General features: G+C 44.4%; 2 protein-coding genes across 2 annotated transcripts in view; one reads left to right on the plus strand and one right to left on the minus strand.

Moving 5' to 3' along the window:
• Positions 1 to 532: 532 nt before the first annotated feature.
• On the minus strand, positions 533 to 9,107 carry LOC142494577 (zona pellucida sperm-binding protein 4-like). Its single transcript, XM_075599030.1, has 11 exons — positions 8,990 to 9,107; positions 8,614 to 8,710; positions 5,166 to 5,321; positions 3,656 to 3,846; positions 3,099 to 3,196; positions 2,810 to 2,937; positions 2,327 to 2,516; positions 2,099 to 2,249; positions 1,571 to 1,649; positions 982 to 1,092; positions 533 to 680 (listed from the first exon to the last, which is right to left on the minus strand). Exons 1-11 carry the CDS (start codon positions 9,032 to 9,034, stop codon positions 538 to 540), a joined length of 1,389 nt encoding a protein of 462 aa, XP_075455145.1. The 5' UTR covers positions 9,035 to 9,107; the 3' UTR covers positions 533 to 537.
• Positions 9,108 to 12,914: 3,807 nt separating this feature from the next.
• The window catches only part of LOC142495952 (platelet-derived growth factor receptor-like protein), a 20,713-nt gene continuing 14,670 nt past the window's right edge, over positions 12,915 to 18,957 (plus strand). Inside the window, exons 1-2 of the mRNA XM_075602122.1 lie at positions 12,915 to 13,076; positions 15,872 to 16,184. Of these exons, the coding sequence (XP_075458237.1) occupies positions 13,028 to 13,076; positions 15,872 to 16,184 (362 nt within the window). The 5' untranslated portion in view covers positions 12,915 to 13,027. The remainder of the gene's footprint in view (positions 13,077 to 15,871; positions 16,185 to 18,957) is intronic.

The raw sequence follows: 18,957 nt of genomic DNA on the forward strand, positions 1-18,957 counted from the left end.
TTATCTTGTTTGCAGTGGTGGATTTCCCATTAGGACCGGGCGGCAAAAATATTCACACCCATATACTTTTACCGTGCTCTTGATCCTGATGTGAAGTCACTTTTGTTATTGCAACTGCCGCGTCAAATGACACCATGCGGCATCTCAATGCTATGGCAACGTGATGTCACAGCAGCAAATGGTGTCATGTTACCATGGCAATGCAACACCATGGTGACGCTAGCTGCGTCATTTGCCACTGCAGTTCAGAAGGAGGCGTCAACAGCAGTTAAATGCCTTGGGGAGGCGGATTTTTTAATCCACCGTTGCTTGTTTGGCACATTAGATTTCACAATAGTGTGCCATTAGATTCAGATGCATTTATTCACAAGGCCTTAAATTGCAAAGTGAGCGATTTGTTGGCAGTAACGTAAAGACAAGGAGAATATAATAGTATTTTGTACTCACTAGCCAGCATATGCCACAGCACATTATACAGATTAAAAAAGGTAATCAGTAAAGTCACACACAGCCAGGCTTATTAAATGTACATTTTATTTAAATTTTGACAGTATACATTTTGGGGCTCTGATTTTTGTGGCACTGCCATAGAGCCATCACAACAACAACAGCTAGAACCCCTCCTGCAGCTGCTGCTCCTGCCCAGTCCAATACAGGAGAAGAACTAGAGCCAAGATCACCTGTAGGAAGGAGAATCAAGTTAATAGCAACGCACAGCCTTCATTTGCTTGGAGGCAAACTGAGCTACTGTAGATGTTAAAAGTGCAAAAGACAGAGTTTAGCTCTGGCTAAAATGCTAGGGTTTACAGCAACTAAGGCCAGATCTTGCTCAAATTTGAAAACAAATAAAAATCTATGTACATTTCCATAGTGGATATGCCTTCATTGGTTGTGGCCAAACATACATATTTTAAGATGGCCAGGGCCCATCAAGATGTGCAAAAATGTTGCCTGTTCAAATTCTGTATGTAACCATGTTACCTTTCATTGTTCTGGGCTGTTCCTCTTGCTCAGCAATGAAGTCAACTGGGCCATCAGATGTGACAATGTTCTCCATAGGTTCTTCCACAACCCACGTCTTAGCCATTCTCTCTGAAGATTCAATGACACCAGAAAAAAAAAAAAAAAAGTCAGTTTGGCGTTAAGTGTCAAGTCAAATGTACTCAACAGGGGCTCATGTGGACAAATATGAAAAAGTGGTAGAAGTGGATACAGCCAGTTTGTAACTAAGGAATTAACCCAATGAGTTTAATGGTTACGTATCCAACGACTTGAATAGCCCTTTCGTGCCATGTTTACAAAAGCTACAGGGGTAGGTCAAGACATTGACCACATGTTACATTGCAGACACCAGTGTTTAGAAATACAAGTACAGCCCAACCCTGTTACAACACGAATCCGCTTAACACGATGCAAGCTTGGCTCCCAATGTTTGTATTTATGAATACTTTACAACACGATTGTTTCTAACGCGATCCACATATAGCACGATGTGATTCTTTGGACCCCAAGCACAGCGTTAAGTGGGGGGAGGGGGGGAGGAGATGAGCTGTATATTTTAAATACCTACTCTTTCTCTGGTCACAATTGGTTCTGCAGGATTCAGAGCTAGAAGGGACACACACTGAGGCACTGCAGTGGAAGTAGACCTGTAATGTAAACATTGATTACCATAGCTTCTATAGGGACGCATGTCAAGTAGATATAGCAGATAAGTTATACAACAAAGACAAGATTGGATCTGATCTCTAGGGATACATTACATTGTGTTAGAATCTGAGCAGAAACATGTACACATGAAAATGAGCAATTTAGTGAGGCCATTTCCGTAAAACAGCATTAAGACCATAAGAGGCAAGGTAGAACACAGAGGATTAGGTGCATCACATGGAGGGGGCATTTTTTGCTATGAGTAAATGCAGCCCTATGTGCCGTGCCTCAATTGTGAAAGTTAAGACCAATTGAACAGCCAATGAAACTGTCAATGGATCAGTTCAATAAAAATATATATATTTTTTTTTTAAAGTTGCGGGATGCTGAACAGACACTAGGGACTTGTTTTGAATTCGGACTTCAAAAGTAAATACAATGACATTACCAGTCCACCAATAGATTGCTGGGAGCGCTCATCCACAAATGTGAAGGTGTTCATGGAAAAGCGTTGGTAGTGGGATGGGAAAGGCACATTCTGAGAGGCAGCACCAACAGGGATCAGCTGTGTGAGGTAATTATCTCCAGTAAAGGGACACCTGGAATCAGAAACAAGAAGTTGGACACCTAGTAAATGCCACTGCCTGCCAGAGAAACCTCTACCTTCCCACCTTACCCGTTCACCAAGATGGACCATTGTGGCTGTTGGGTGGCTTCAGAAGAGGGCGTGGCCCAGCATTCATGCAAGATCAGAACCAGGCTTGGATCTGCCCTCTGCAGGATCCTGACCTCCAAGTACACTGGATCCCTGAGCAGCTTCACCACAGGGAAATCTCCCTCAGAGAAATATGAAGCATACTGCTGGTCTGAGAAGAGAATTAATATTCTAAATCAGTATACTGTACCCATTCTGTAATCAGGTTCTCTTTCATTTTGCATAAAGGAGGCAGGGTGTGTGCTCTACAGAGATGCACGTTGCACAAGTATTACAAATTAAGACTGGTGCCAGCAAGTTTTCCTAAATCTGCTGGCCATTACAGTATTTAACCATTCCCATTAATGTTTCAGTTACCACATTTAAAACGTGCCATTAGGCTTGCTTCAGAAGATTGTGCAATGCACCTGGTATCAAACTCCCAAGTTGACTGCAAGTCATTACCTTGAGCTATCCTCATCTCCAGAAGCAGAGGACCATAGGTGGATACTGGGAGAGGTGGTGGCAGGGTGAAGACCTCAACTTGCAGTGGGACAATACCACTTCTAGCATAGCTGCAGCGGACAGTCAATCTACAAAGCAGTGATCAGGGACATCATAGGGTGGAAGGAACTTATTGGACTAGGTTTGCAAGTATAAAGACAATATGTTACTCTGGCTACATTAACTAGAGACATGCTACTGAGCTATTGCCAACCCAGGACTTTATACAAGTGTATAATGCTTCACCAACCTCATTGTGCCGTCCCTGGCGATGGAAGCTCCCTGCCATGTTCTTACATCTTTTGTGGCTTCAAACCTGTTCTCATATATCATTTTATCACCATCCATCTGTTAGACATGATCACATGTCCATTAGTTTTTAGAAATCTGGTCTTGCACTGCTTTAACCCCATACATGAGAAGTTTATATTGTCTCTGTTCAAAGGGTCAGCTGGATGAATACCCCTTATGGACAAATACATGCTCAGGTCACAGAAAGCACATGTCCAACTCCATGAGGTGGGCATTATTGGGTTAGTTCAATGCTGGTAGACGTGATATATTATACAAAAAGAAAATGGCATAATAACAGGAATTTTGCACCTGCTGATACAGACACATGTGGTGTCAGATACAGTACATTGGTAAACATGCAAGTTAAAATTAGGCTATAAATTCTAGTCCACTAAAGAAATTTGTTTTTATTACATTTATGACAAAGTAGCTAGCAGCATAAATACACCATGTATGCTGGATAGAGGCCTAATCTTAGCAATTCCGGTGTGTTTTATTCAGACATCCTCGCACCTGAAAAGAGCTCCCACAAGACAATGGAAACCGGAACACAATGAAGGCATTGTTATTTGAGACACTTAGTTCTGGGCAGGAAGCTGGGTTCACAGTGAGCAGATTGACAGAATCCAAGATCAATGAAGGCGTGGTCACGTCTTTAGAGATGGCAACCAATATATTGTTATCAGCGGTGCACTGTGCAGTCACTGCAGGAGACAAAATGGTTGTTAACTACATGGTAAACTAATAGTACTGTCTCCTGTTTAATAAAAATGGCTGAAAATAAAGTAGTTTGAGGACCACGTCATAGTAATTGGTTCAGTTTGCTAGAACCAGGGGCGTTAGCTGTAGCCCGGGTGCCCGTGCAGGGTTGTCGACAGCCGAGACATTTGGCCCATCAGTCTAGCCGACGACCACAGAAGTCAGGGCCCCCTTCCTCCTCCGGGCGCCTTAACAGCTGAATCGGGTGGGATCTGTGAGCTGCGAGCGAGGAATTGTAGAGAGCAGGCAGCAGAACTGAGGTAGACAGCTGCAGAGCTCTGCCTGCCCCTGCTCTGTGACTTCAGGGGGAGGAGTTACCATATGCCGCTATAGGAAGCTATGCTGTGTGCATTTGTGCGTCAATTTGCTGTGTTTCAGTGTTAGTATGCGGTGTGTGTAAATGTGTCAGTTACAGTTTGCTCTGTCAGTGTGCTATTTGTGCGATTCAGTTTGTGTGTGGTGTGTACCTCAGTGCAAGCAATTAAGGCAACACAGGATCATTTTTTTATTAGATCATTTTTTAAATAGTTTGTGTCATTCTTTACACAATTGTCTGTAGTTAACTGTATTAAAAGTTACTGTGTGGTATACTGTACACCAGTGTTTTTCAGCCACTTGGGGTGGGGGAGGTTATTGTAGTGTGCTTGTAGGTGGTTATTCTAATTTGTGTATGGGGGGTGGGGGTACTGTATTGTAGAGGGGGAATTGTATGTGTGGGGCCAGGGGAGGATTGAGGGAGCTGGATTGAGTGTGGAGGGGGGGGGGGGGGGGGGGAGAAGAAAGAAATACGAGAGGTGAATAGAGCAGAGAGGTGTAAAAGTAGGGGGCGTGCAGGGCCACCAAAACATGGGGGGGGGCACGCAGGGGGCTTAGGGAAACCATAATGGGCCCTGGACGGGAAGAGAGGGGAAAAAAATACAAATAAACCCACACACCACACCCGGGGGCCCGCACACGTCTAGCTACGCCACTCACTGCAACAAGCTTTCAAGATGGCTTTAAATGTTACTCCTCCTAAATCAACCTTATGGCAAAGGTCATTTTAGTTAAGCGCTGCCTATGTGTCACCCTTGCCTACCTACACAGGGAGTTTAAAAACACCATGGCAGCATAACATTTGTATAGCAGAGGCACCATCTTTACAAGAGGACAATTTGGATTCCATTCATTGGAAAATGCCCATTATCTACTCTTACCAGAGTGATTGCAGAGAACTCAGAATTACCCCACTATAAAACATCTCCAGCTACCCCAAGTTACTTACATTTATTTCCATAGTAACAGAGCATTGCAGAATCCCTGGGACTGAAGCAACATCCAAGTCCTTCGCAGAGATCTTTGGATACAGGGGGATTAGCACAGGACAACATGTCTTCTCGTTTGATGGCAGCACACACACCAGGGCTGGGAGCATCCATGGCTATAAAAGAGCATTACAGGTCTGAAGAGGCAATAGATCAAAACCATGTCCTATATGGGTGTGCAGCGTTTACAGAGGCCCTGAGCGCTTCCCGAAGGCATTTAAATTAAATGCTCGGGAGCAACGAAGGCCTCTAAACTTAGCTTACCTTGGCTCAGACAGCTTCTAGAGACTCGTTGCCAAATTATGCCACCTGAGCCGAGGTAAGGAGGGGGGAGGAAAGATAATCTGCACTAGAATTCCTTACACCTCATTTAATCACCCACTGGCCGTTTCTCAAACTGCAAGGCCTAAATATAAAATTCAAACTATTAGCAGCCAGGTTACATCAGGAATTCTCTTTTGTAGGTTACCACAGTTTAATTATGATCAAAATGTCCACCTGTTCTCATTAGACTTCACACTACTGACCCATGCTGAAAATAAGACAGAAGACTGACAAGAGGCATTTGTGTATACAAGAAATTTGCAAATAGTTTACTAAACTCCTTGTTTGGGTCCCCTTCATCACAGGCCGAATAACCTTTGGAGGATTGAACTCTTCCCATCACTTAAGGGTTGTTGCTTCAGAAATTTGCCAGCTTAGTCAGAATAGTCAAGACAAATGTGCCACCTCTGAGAACTGCATCAAGATCAGGGGGTGCTCAAACCTGAAGCTGCGGGCACCCCCTGACAGGAGCCCCAGCGTTCGCACCCCCTCTCCCAAAGCTGTGGTTATAGTACCCACGACACCCCGTCAAAACAAATGCAATGCTGCCGACGCGTGTGCGTATAGTAAGCGTGACGGCTTGGTCACGATCGCTGGAAGTCATCTCTATTTGCTTTTTCCAGCGCCGCAGCCCGACGTCGCCGGCACTGTAAGCGTAGCCTAAGACTCGACATTTGAGGCGCGTTACCATGGCAACCCGTGACGTCACATGATCCTGCGGTATTGCAGAAGACCAGACGAGAGTTAAGAGGCCTCACCTGGCATTTAAATTAAATGCTGTGGGAAAGAGTGCGGGACACACCTCCTCCCCCCCCCCCCCCCGATCTAGACAATTGTCTACTGTATCTATTTCTGTGCTGGGGCCCTTCTGTGTATATAACCAGTTCCATCTACAGTTACAAAATTCTACAAGATTCGTAACAAGCTTAAAGATTTCATAAGAACTGGTGTTCCAAAGTCTAATACTACAGCGGCAGAACGAAGGAAGCAGCACCAGCAGAGTACACAGTGGTTGCGATAGGCGCCACTGATCAAAGACTGTTTCCAGCTCTGTCTGCGAGTAATCCCCGCTCCTGGATTGCTCCTAGAGACATTTGTTTCCAAGATTTAGTTTGCCCCTGTCCCAGCAAGTGTATTTTGAGTGTATAAATGTTAATGTGTACGGGTGCGTGTACACTCTGTAAATAAATCAATTTATTTTAGCTCTCGCTTTGCTCAAAGGATCTGGGTATTGAGGTGTTCATTTCTTGTCTACCGTGACAAGGACTAATTTTGAACACCAACGCTTTAGGGATTACCAGTATAAGTGTAGCCCTTTTTGTGAACCGGCCTGACCCACCCAATCTCACATTGGCCCCTTGTGGTCTAACCGGTCCCTTTCCTTGCGTCACACCTCTTCTAAGGGGACTACTGGTAACTGTATCACACCTGTGGCTCCAGGAGATCTGAGCCTCCGCTAGCTGGGAGCCTGGGGAAACCCTTACCATTACCTGGTGCAGCGCCTCCACTTACCCAGGATCCCCGTTATGAAAGATAGCCCTGGGTAAGAAATACAATAACACACGTATGCGATAAAACAATAACTAACACTTTACTGAGAACATAGCAAACCATAACACGACATAACCTTATGCTCTATCCGTATCACCTCAGCCCAATGTCTGGTGTTCCCACCCAGTGTCCTGTGATCCCCCACACCCAATGTCCCGTACTCCTACGGAGGTCGTGGGTGACTGCGCAGTCACTATATTAATAGGCCTGTTGGTGCACTTATAATACAGAAGTACCTTCCGAGCACTCCGATGCTCGGGACTGCAACACTCTTCTAAAAGGGTCAGACGTGCGATGCCTCCGTCTGATCCTATCCAGGTACTTTTCCAGGACCCCAACGAGGGTCCCACCGCTTCCCGGGAACAGCAACCGAATCACGGGAACAGCAACCGCCGCTATCCCTATCTATCCCTAAAGTGACAGGAACCCTAACCTAGGGCCTGTCCCTGATGAACCGCAACCTGGGGTGGCTTGGGGAAAACTCCTAGGGCCTGTGGAACAATAACCTGCCCCCCTTCCCCTAGCTACCCAGTCCTATCTGTAACTACTAACTAACTCCCAGATACTGACAGCCTGCAGCAGACGCACAGCTCTCACCGTCAGCCTGCAGGCTTTCACACACTGCACACTGCGCCCAGCACATGCAGCGACACACACACACACACACACACAGCTGCACTCGCACACAGCCACCTGAATCCCGCAGCAAATCCACTGCACACTCTGTGCCTATTTGCCAGTGCGCACAGCACTACCCGCTGTGGCACTGCCAAACCTGCACCTTTCACTCCTAAGGGTGACCTCCTTATCTAGGGCCGTCCCTCTTCAGTTACCCCCTGCCCTTACCGGGAATTGGGGCCTGCCTGGGGACCTAAGGAGAACCCTTACCTGATGCAGGAGCCACGCGCTCCCTACACCCTTCCTACTCCTTCCTTCTCCTCTGCCTGACTGACTCTTGCAAAGCCCGGGAAATGTATCTCTTTTCCCGGGCTGAGCTTCCTCCAGCCCTATTGGCCGCACTCAGGCACCTGATGCCTGTCTCCCTATGCCTCCTGGGAATTGTAGTTCCCAGGGGGCTGCCTAAACACTGGGGCCACGTGCGCACTTGCCCGAACCCCTAATGGCCGCCTCAACCTCCCTCTACTCTTCCCTACTCTCGCGCGATCTCTCCCTAGCCCTGGGGTCCTATCTCGCGCTTGCCTGTCCCTGCGCATGCGCAATGGCGGCGCCCTCTCCTTCAGCCGCCGAGCCGGTGGCAACGCGATCGCGGCCTTAGCGACGGCCCGATCGCGTCCCCGGCAACCGTCCTGCACCCGAACGTAACGCTCTGCTCCCTGCACTGGCCCCCACCCTCGCGAAGTGCCGGCGGGTCCGTCGCAGCCTCCGGCGGCACCCGCTACCACACAGCACTCGCGGAGAGGGACCAGAAATCGTAAATATACCTCGGGCTACATTAGGAATTAAACATTTACAATGAGTAAAATTAAATTCTCCAATATTAACTTTAAGAATCCTTAGTTTTCAGTTGATTACCTGGCATAATTGGGCACTTCAGGTTCTTCCTATGGTGCTGAACCTGTCCATTAAGAAAGACTACTTCCAGTCTAATAGGCATCACATAGTCTCCATCCTGCGGAATAGAGAATACCCACATTAGGTCATTGGTTATTAGTTATACAGTACAGCAGGCTATAGTGAATGAATGGGCTTGCCAACAATTTTTAAAAGCCATGTATTGATCACATGCATCACCCTTAAACTATGGGACAGTTTAGGGGTACACAACCAATTAATACTTCTGTAGGATAATTAAGAGTATAGAATGCTGAATCAATTTATCGCACCAAAATAAAAATAAAAAAAAATCAGGTTGAAACATGAGTAATTGCATTCTTAAAGACCTCTGTACCTTCTCCCTTACATAGCACCCATCATAAGCAGCACCAATGTCCATAGAGCCATCTGGTTTCTGACCAACCCAGGTTCCGCAAGCAGAGTTATTGTGGAGATAGTGAGACTTGCCCTTGTTATCTGGAGGAGAGATCATGGATTAAGCATTGCACAGATAAGGCATAGCAGTATCTATATCTACAATGGTAATGCCCCTCAATTCTGCCAAATTAAAAATGCCAAATATATATCTTCTAGTTTGGAGATACCAAATTAATTTTAATGTACCAGCTAGTTCCAAAGCCCTCTGAGTACATTATCTTTGGCTGCATGCCACAGCCCTGCAGATTCAACACCAGTGTAGCTTAAAGCAGGGGTGCACACACAGCAGGTACAAAGATCCTGCACTCCCCCAAAAGGTATTTAAATTAAATGCCGGGGGACCGCACAAGGCCTCTAACTTACATTGGCTTCCAGTAACCCATGCCATAACAACTTGACAACACCTCGCGGAGTCATTTGATGCCGGAGCTGAGCAGGGGAAGGGGGGCACGGGCCGCGGAGGAGAGCAGGCGGGGGGGGGGGGGGGGGGGTGGAAAGATTGCACACCCCTGGTTTAAAGCAGCATTTTCTCCTCCCTCAAAATGAAGTACTTTACCTTTTATGAACCATAAGCAGAGTAAGCTAATTTAAAAAAGAAACATTTGTAGGTAAAGTAGTGGCCCATCATGGATGTCACATTTCCTTTGTAATTTTAGCAAATACATACAGCATTCCCCAGAAAAGCACAGCCAACAAGCCCGATACAGGGATCAAAAAGGTAGAGTACACTATGTGCCATATGCTGTTACACCTACAGCAGCCCCCAAACAGAATGTATGCATTGGTATTTCAGCCACTTGTTACAGTGTTAACAGTACCACATTTAAAATGTTAATTATAGATTAAAGCAGCGGTGCGCAAATTGGGGGCACGCGCGGTTTACAGGAGGTCCCGAACACACTTAAATTAAGTGCCGGGGGAGCTGCAGGGCCTCTAAACCTTTACTTACCTTGGCTCCACACGCGTCGCCATAGTAACACGGCGTAAAATGACACGAGGTCAGGTGACGTCACGTTGCTATGGCAACGTGACGTCATAGCCGAGGTAAGTGGGGGTGCGGTGACCAGCAGGGAAGGAAAAATAAAAAATAAAGTTTGCGCCCCCTGGAGTAAAGGGGTGTGTACCTTAAAACCAGTTTCATATACCTAGGAAGAATAGACAAAGGCTCACTACAACAATACACATTAACATAACAGTAATCCTTTCAGGGCCAGAGGAGCAGAAGTCAATATACTGTACAACAGGCCCAGCCGACACTGAAAGTTTTAAAGCTTGCATACAAAAAAGCAGTTTACAATAGGCCTTAAACATGCTTTCCAGCCATGAGTAGAATCGCAAACTACAGAGCCACAACATAACCAATTACACTTACCCACCCTGTATTATACTAATTCAGTAGGTAAAAAATGGGCTAGAAATGAAGCATTAGGAGCCCCACTATAAACAGGCTAGAGATATTTCCCTAAGTTATTGCAAGACAGTCTAGAAAAGGCATTACAGAACATACAATCCTGGGCATATGGCTTGACTCCCACTTAATGTTCGGGATGCCCATTGATACCCTGACATCCAAAACCTATTTCAAACTAGGTGTACTTTATAGGAATAAATCCTCCCCAAGTCTGCTGGTCAGAAAGCGTATCGCACACCAGATGCTAATGCCAATTGAGACAGTCTACAGCGCAGCACCCCAAACCCACCTTAGCAAACTTGATACCCTCTACAATTCAATGCCATTTTGTTCTCCAATGCAACTACAATACACATCACTGCAAAATTGCTCAAAAAGCTAAATTGGTCATCATGTGAGTCTAGGCGCAAAGTTCACCTTTCATGTCTTGCCTTCAAAGACTCTGGGCAAGCTACCCATCTGAACAAGCTCCTCACCCCTACCACATGCAGCACTTATCTGAGATCAGACTCCAAAAGACTGTTCATGGTCCCAAGGTTCAACAAAGTATCCAGCCACTCTTACCGTGCACCCCAAAACAGGAACAATCTACCGGAGACTTACATCCACCACCAGTTTAAGTTCTTTCAAAACTAAGACCATCTCAGATTTTAATCTGGTCTGAAACAGTTACATACAGTACACCTACAGTGTAATACATATTATCTTTAACTGTGTATGCAATGTCTTGTATATAATGTATACCAAGTTCACTTATGTAACCGTATTGTAACCATGTATTATTTGTCATCTTAACTCTGTGCCCAGGACATACTTGAAAACGAGAGAACTCTCAATGTATTACTTCCTGGTAAAATATTTTATAAATAAAATAAATACACATTGATGGCTGGTGGTTCTCTTTACTCACCCAGTACAGTCAGAACAACAGCAGCATCTTTATCCAAGGAAGGAAGGGAAAACTGCATGTTACTGGCTCCACAGCGCAGATGTGAGGGGTCTTCCCAAAATCCATGAGCTCCACATACAAAGCTCTGTGAGCCACAACCCAAGAGCACAGCTGCTAAAGCCCAGAATCCTGCAGGGAAACCCATCTTACCAACAGCTCCCAATATTCTGTGCCCCTATAGACAGACCTTTATACCATGGAGAGGAGTTAAGGGGGAGGTGTGAGGCATGATTCTAATGTGAATCCAGGTGAAGAATATGCAGGTAGGGTTATCAAGGAGTTAATTAACAAACTACACCTGTTTCCATTATCAATTATCCTAATTATGCTAAGACCTCATTTAACTAATTCCCTGCTGCAGAGCATGCAACAGCCAAATATGCAGCATTAATATGGTAGTACTTTGTACCACTATATAAAATACAACCGCTGTGGGGGGAAACCAGGGATTGTGGGTTGCACATATAGAGAGAAACATGTCTCACAATCATAGATTATTTGGCTAGGTTAACCCTTTGAGTGCCACAGCTCCTTTGGCACGTGACGGTTATGTGATCCCTCTTCAGCGATCCCATGATTACAGTACATCACTGACCCTTCTCTTCCATTCAGCATTCAGATCGTGTTCCGCGCTCATCCCTCCCTCCAGCAAACAAGCAGAATATGGGGTCCATTTAAGGTTAACCCTTTGTATCTATTCCAGGGGTAGCCAACTCCAGTCCTCAAGAGATACAAACAGGTCAGGTTTTCAGGGTATCCCTGGTTCAGCATAGGTGACTCAATCAGTGGCTCAGTCGGAATTGAGCCACCTGTGCTGAAGCAGGGATATCCTGGAAACCTGACCCGTTGGTAGCTCTTGAGGACTGGAGTTGGCTACCTCTGATCTATTCCATTACAATGTGTTGCATGTCCTTCTAGTACTGAAATTGTTCATTACCAACAGTCACAACACCAAGCAGATCTTGCGTGAAAAAAATAACTGTTTATATATACATACTGTACTGTATATATATTCAATAAAAAATAATATGTTTATTTGTTCTACATTCCTGCTCATGTACATGATAGATTAGAAAAATATATGTGCAGCATATTCCTGTCCGGGGGCGCGTGCGTGCGTGTGTGTGTGTGTGTGTGTGTGTATATACACACACATTATTATGTGTAATACTTATTGCATGGTAAATATCTCAATCATGAGGCTTGTCGGCATCATCTCAAGATGGTATGTCCCTGACATGCTGTATCAAGTCAGAGATCCCTCCATGTGATTTATTGCAAATATTCCTGTGTAAAATATATACACGTAACCCCTTAATTTCCCAAAGGATCTCTGCTGTGGGACTGAACGATCCAACCCATCCTGCACTGCAATCCCAGTAAACTGGAAGAGTGGGTGTGAACTGCACTAACCTAAACTGAATTCCCTCTTGTATCCTAAAATTATGCAATCCCACCCATTCATTCACTCCTCCACCTCCCTGCCTCTGCAAACACCCCTCATTAGCACCTCCCATAGCAGTGTCCCATCCACAACTGTACAGTACATACAGTTACAGACAAGCTGTATTTCTTGGGGACTGCATTGCCCAGACATGGATTTCAAAGTGCTTCTGATTTTGCTTCCCAGCTTCCTACTCATAGGTAAGATGTCTCTGTCTGTCTGTCCTCCCTAACCCTGGTACAGCTGCTCCCTACATCTCCCCAACTCCAAGCTTGTACAGTTGGACACATTCCTAAGTCTTTAAACAAGTGGGGCACTGTATAAAGGCTGAAAGCTGACAATACTGATTTCCCACAGAGCTTGCTTTGCTCCTGCTTCGCTACACTAATGATATGGTGCAGGGGCCCAACCAGAGGAGTATTTTGGAGTTGTGTAGACTAGATATTAAAATTAAAAAGGGGGGGGGGGACGGACGGACACACTAAGACATTTTAAAATATATTTTGACTGATTTTAACTCCTTTAATGTCTTGTACATCAATGAGATATTTGGACAGTGTGAGGAGTTACAGTACCTGATAGCATTATAATTAAAGGATCCGGTTTCCTGTGTTTATTTTTGTTGTTTTTCCGATATTTTCATTTTATTTTGAAATGAGACATTTGAATTTGGTGTTTATCGGCGCACTTTTTTTGAGTCTCCACACTCCCTTTGGGTTGCCTCTCTCTCTCCTACCTGTGACTGTGCTTCTACAAGAGGTCTAATTCAATAGGAAATAATGCTTAATTTCCATTTTTTTAATCGGTTTTAGCTGAAAGTACAAAATGATCGGTGGTGTTTTTCCGGTGAAAACTTAACATCAGAATCAATATTATAATGCGCGGTATCAAATTCTCCACCTATGTAGCCTACACCTTATTTTCCTTTCCAGGTTTCCAAAAAAAAAAAACAGTCCACTCTCACATAGCGTCTGCCTAATAATTTCTTTCAAATGTAAGAACCTTTATGAACAAGTTACTCACATTTACTAAGGACCGGAACAAAAAAACCTTTTCTCTGCGTCAATAGAGATGTGTTAACTTTTTGTACAAAGTCACAAATTCTGGATATTTCTGGCTGTCAAAGTCTCAAAGCGAAGAAATTTTGCCAAAAAAAACACCAATCTACTTTATTACAAAGAGAACATTAACCCAACCCCGTGGTCATTGATTTGCCAAATTTTTACAGAATTTCGTGAATTTTCATCTAAAAAATTAAGAAATGCACATTTTTTGACCCTGTTGTTCAACAAATAGCCTGGTCATGGAATATTTACTGCTTTGAGCATTTATTTAAAAAATCCCTGGAAAAAACTGAACTGAGATACGCTCACATATCTCTATGTACTGTATCAAGACACTTATTTCAGCAGCTTGATGCCTGCTAGGGTTGCCAGTTGTCCAGTATTGAACCGGACTGCTCTGTATTTGGACACACTGTCCAGTAAAAAGTTAGAGGTAATACCAGACATGTATGTGTGCGGTATTATCTCTCTGGACATAGTGACCTGACACTCTTGGGGGGACACGAGATTTCCCTGAGCAGGGCTGTTGCTAGGGGGCTGGGCAGCTTCCTCCATCCTGATTGGCTGTATTGCCCAGCAGCAGCCAATCACAAGGAGGTGTCAGGAGCCTGGGGTGGGCAAAGGAGAGGAGGAAACAGCATGGAGCAGGGAGAGAGGTGTATGTGTGTATCTGTTTCGAGCGTGTCGCACCTTTTACCTTTTGTGTTCATTATTTTTGGAGAAGCCAACCCTAAGCATTACAGCCTCACCAATATCAGGATTTGATACATCCCATTATAATACAGTATGTGTGTCCCAAACGCCTCCTGTTGACAGTCCCCAAAATCTCAAGTTGATGCACACAGGGTAAAATAGATCCTTTGTACCTGGGTACATCAGTAGTGAGTGTAGATTCATGAAATCTTTGCACAGTCAATCAAAAAAAACACTCATCTGAATCACAAATCTCAAGGAGAGGAGCAGATTAAAATGCCTCTCTTACAACACATTTAATGGTAATGCAGTCTATATACGTAACCCCCGCCCATGTGTATGCAAAGAGCATCATTGTGGAATAGCAGGGGATACAACAGGAAAGAACAGGGGTGCATTGTATCAGTGTGTGTGTCAGCGCTGAAATAAACGATGCTTATGTAGCCTCTCTAGTGTAACAAAGGGGCAACAAGGCAAAAATGAGATTGACTAACAGGTCTAGTGGGGATTAGTGCATGAATGTGCATTATGCAGGGCAGGATTGGGAGGCATTTATAGAACTGTGTGTGCATACCAGCATGTTAATGCTATAATAGCTAGAGAGATGTTATTAATACAGATTATGTTGCAGTGTATTGGTGCGGGAGATAGGGCAGTGATGGCATAGATAGAATTGTTGTGGGGCAGGAATGAAGTCAAGTTGCAGAGATGTGTTTAGTTGCCGGGGGGCGCTCTAATAACAGATACTGGGATATCCTTATGAGGGATAAACTGGGGCTCAAGGGAATGGGATACACTCAAAATATGAAGAAAAAACTGTATGTAATAATAGAATTCCTTCAATAGTATTGATGATTATCTTCAAGGAGCTGACCCTTTAGCAAGTGTAAAGAATGATTACTTTGTATCTTGTGGAGGTTAGTACCAGATTGGACTCCCACTCTATATAGAGTGTGTGCCAAGTTTTGTTTCCAATAACAGTTGGAGGCTGCCGGGTTGAACCAAGGTGCATTGGCAGCTTTGTGGTTAAAAGGCAGAGTGGAGTCTTCGCACTGGGGTATCAGAGTGTGCTGCAGGGTAAGATTGTGGCACAGCAGTATATTTTAGGCAGTTATGGTGCAAATATAAAAATAGTGTTGCTCTGTTAAAATAAGTGATATATGGAAGGTTAGAAGCACTGATCTACATGAATGGGGTAATGTTCTAGAATCATAACACGTGGATTTGTTCTGTTCCAGTGGAGTGTGATGAGAAACAGAAACCAGGAAAGACCACAGGCAAGAAAGTGGTGGCCTCCCCCAAATCTATCACCAAGAAGCCCAAACAGGACCTCTTGAAACGTCAACAGAAATCCAGACCTCCCAACTCTCCTAGCCAGGGGCAGGCAGCTGGATCCATCCTTTCTCAGGTTCTGCAGAGAGGGAGATTTCAGCCGGTGGGAGACACCGTGACTGTGAAGGCCGGTCAAACATTGGAGCTGCGTTGTAAGGGGACATCGGTACGCTGGAGTTATCCCCGCTACTTGCAGGAGGACGATGAGGGGAGACTCAGGTAAGGGGCCTAGTAGAGGGTGGGGCAACGTAACAGATTTCCACATGGCTACTTGGTTTACCGATAATATTGGAAAATAAGTGTTTTACTGTCAACGTGAGATAGAGGAGCTTCCAAAACAAGTGAGCATTTCTTATCAGGGAACCTGAACACTTTCAGATTTACTATATACAAGTGGACTACTATTAAAATATATGTAAACACACAACGAGTAGTGATAAGTTTCCTTGGACAAAAAAATGAAACCTTTATCAGATCGATTTTTATTTGTATTTGGCACAAACTTTCATACAACCTTCAGGTGCTATTATTGGCTAAATGTTCTGAGCTAGAACAAATATCAGGAGACAGACAATAGAGCTACCCTCCATACAATAGATACAACAGGTGCAGCTGGTCTGAATTAGATTTAGGATATCGAAACCGGGTACAGTACTTTGGTGGTTATAGGCTTGTATGTTAACTTTTAGATATTTAGGCCCATATTTAATAAGCATACTTTTGTCAGAGAATACCATATGGTGCTGGCAGACACATTATAACCCATTGACTTGAACGGGCTGTACAGGGTCCACAGGGCCAGAAGGTACTTCATGGTAGAAGACTGCTTAGTAAATATGCCCATAACTGCTTGAGTAGTCAATGTAACAATGATTGGCTTAAGCAGCAATTACCAGTCCCTCGAAGCAGCATGGCCTCAGAGGAGATATTTACCTCGAACTCCCAGTCGAAAAAATCAGACCGCTGCAAAAATAAAGGCAATGAGGAAATGGTCACAGCACCCAGATGGAAGAAAGGTAACTAGGATAATGGTTTAGCTTTTTTCCTTGGTGGCCTCACATAAGGTTAATGGGCAATAATATCCAAATGTTGCTCGATCCTTGCCTGCATGATCTTTTTACTTAAAGCAGTGGATTTTAATCTTTTAACACCTGTGGAATCGTTCACGGGTGCATGGTGACCTCATGGAACCCCTTCAAAATGTATAGCTCAACCCCCTTATAACGCTGTGTTTGGGGTCCAAAGAATCACATCGCGTTATAAGCGGATCGCGTTAGAAATAATGTACAATTGTATGCATTGTACAAGAAAGTATTTAAGATACCAATAATCGTGTTGTAAACTATTCATAAATACAAAAATTGAGAGCCACGCTTGCATCGTGTTATAAGCGGATTCGCGTTGTTACGGATCGCGTTATAAAGGGGTTGAGCTGTATTATGAATTTGTGGAACCCCAACTGATTTATCTCATGTATGTAAAAATACTTTTGCTGTGATAGGGCTAATACTTTCTAAATATACTAACAACTTTCAATATTATTTATCATGTACTGTATATTATTCTAGTGTAACATTTTTAAACTATTCAATTAAAATATATGGTAAAATAAAGTTGTGTCGTTGAAGAATTTAATGTCAGCCATTACCAAACTTTGTCTCTGGTAACACAGAACATAGGTAGAAAACCTGTGTGCCAAAGTATCAATCCAAACAAATTGCACAGATATATGTCAGACAAAATTGAGTTGTTTGAACCCTATTTGTGTTCTATCCATGTTGGAATAACAGAATGAGATGAACTGTTTAATGAAAATTTGGGATGTACTAAAACAGGGGTCTGCAACCTATCAAGGAAGAAGGGCCATTTTCTAAAAGCATTCTTTGTCCAAAATATTCCGAGAGCCGCAACACATGCATGAATATTACACCCCCACAAACACATATGTATACATAGTGTACACACACTAATAGGTTTATACTGTATATGCAGCATTAACATGCGACAAACTTACTTTAATCAGAATTAGAGAAAGGAAAAAATAGGTGGGGGAATAAAATGCACCTCACAATAATGTTTTTTTATTGTTTTTTTCCTGTGGAAAACAGCTTGTCATTTACAAATACACAATACATACATACACAACCTCCCCCCCCCATACACATACACACTACCCCCCAATACACACACACACACTACCCCCCAAATACACACACTAACCCCCTCAATACACATACACACTACCCCCCCAATACACACACACACACACACTACCCCCCAAATACACACACTAACCCCCTCAATACACATACACACTACCCCCCCAATACACACACTAACCCCCCCAATACACACACACAACCCCACCAAATACACCAGGCCTGCACAACTTGTCAAGTGAGAAGGGCCGAACTGCTCCAAGGAATACAGATTCGGGCCGCACGGGTAAAAGCATCATCATCATCATCATCATCATCATCATCATCATCTTTCCCCCAGCACCTCATCATCATCCTCATATCTGCTCCAGCAACCCTCATCCTGATATATATCTCCCCAGCACCCCTCATCAACATCCTCATATCTCCCCCAGCACCCCTCATCATCTTCATCCTCATATCTCCTCCAGCACTCCTCCTCATCTTCATATACCCCTGTCTGAAGCACTTTAGCTGATTTTAGTTTACTGAGCCACTTTCCTACATTCATTCTTGCCTCTCTGTGCTGCCGGTAGCTGCGGTGGGGCCGGCGCTGGTCAGGCCTCTTGTTGCCGCCAGGCATCTCCCTAGCTGCTGGCCTACTTCCTACACTGTCCCACGCCGGGTCGCTCTGTGACGTCATCACGCAGCTTGGCCACTAGGGTTGTCAGGTGTCCAGTATTGAACCAGACTGTCCTGTATTTGGCACTCTGTCCAGTAAAAAATGAGAGGTAACACTGGACATGTCTGTGTCCGATATTACCTCTCCGGACATAGTGACCTGTCCGGCTTGG

The sequence above is a fragment of the Ascaphus truei genome, chromosome 5 (genome assembly GCF_040206685.1).
Source record: "Ascaphus truei isolate aAscTru1 chromosome 5, aAscTru1.hap1, whole genome shotgun sequence".
NCBI classification, from domain to species: domain Eukaryota; kingdom Metazoa; phylum Chordata; class Amphibia; order Anura; family Ascaphidae; genus Ascaphus; species Ascaphus truei.

Excerpts from the sequence above, each read along its gene's own strand:
- LOC142494577 (XM_075599030.1), bottom strand. The coding sequence starts at position 9,034 with ATGGACATTGGTGCTGCTTATGATGGGTGCTATGTAAGGGAGAAG. Across the intron at positions 5,322-8,613 it reads GAAGTGCCCAATTATGCCAG|CCATGGATGCTCCCAGCCCT; the intron begins GTAATCAACTGA and ends GCTCTTTTATAG. Across the intron at positions 681-981 it reads ACAGCCCAGAACAATGAAAG|GTGATCTTGGCTCTAGTTCT; the intron begins GTAACATGGTTA and ends TCCTTCCTACAG.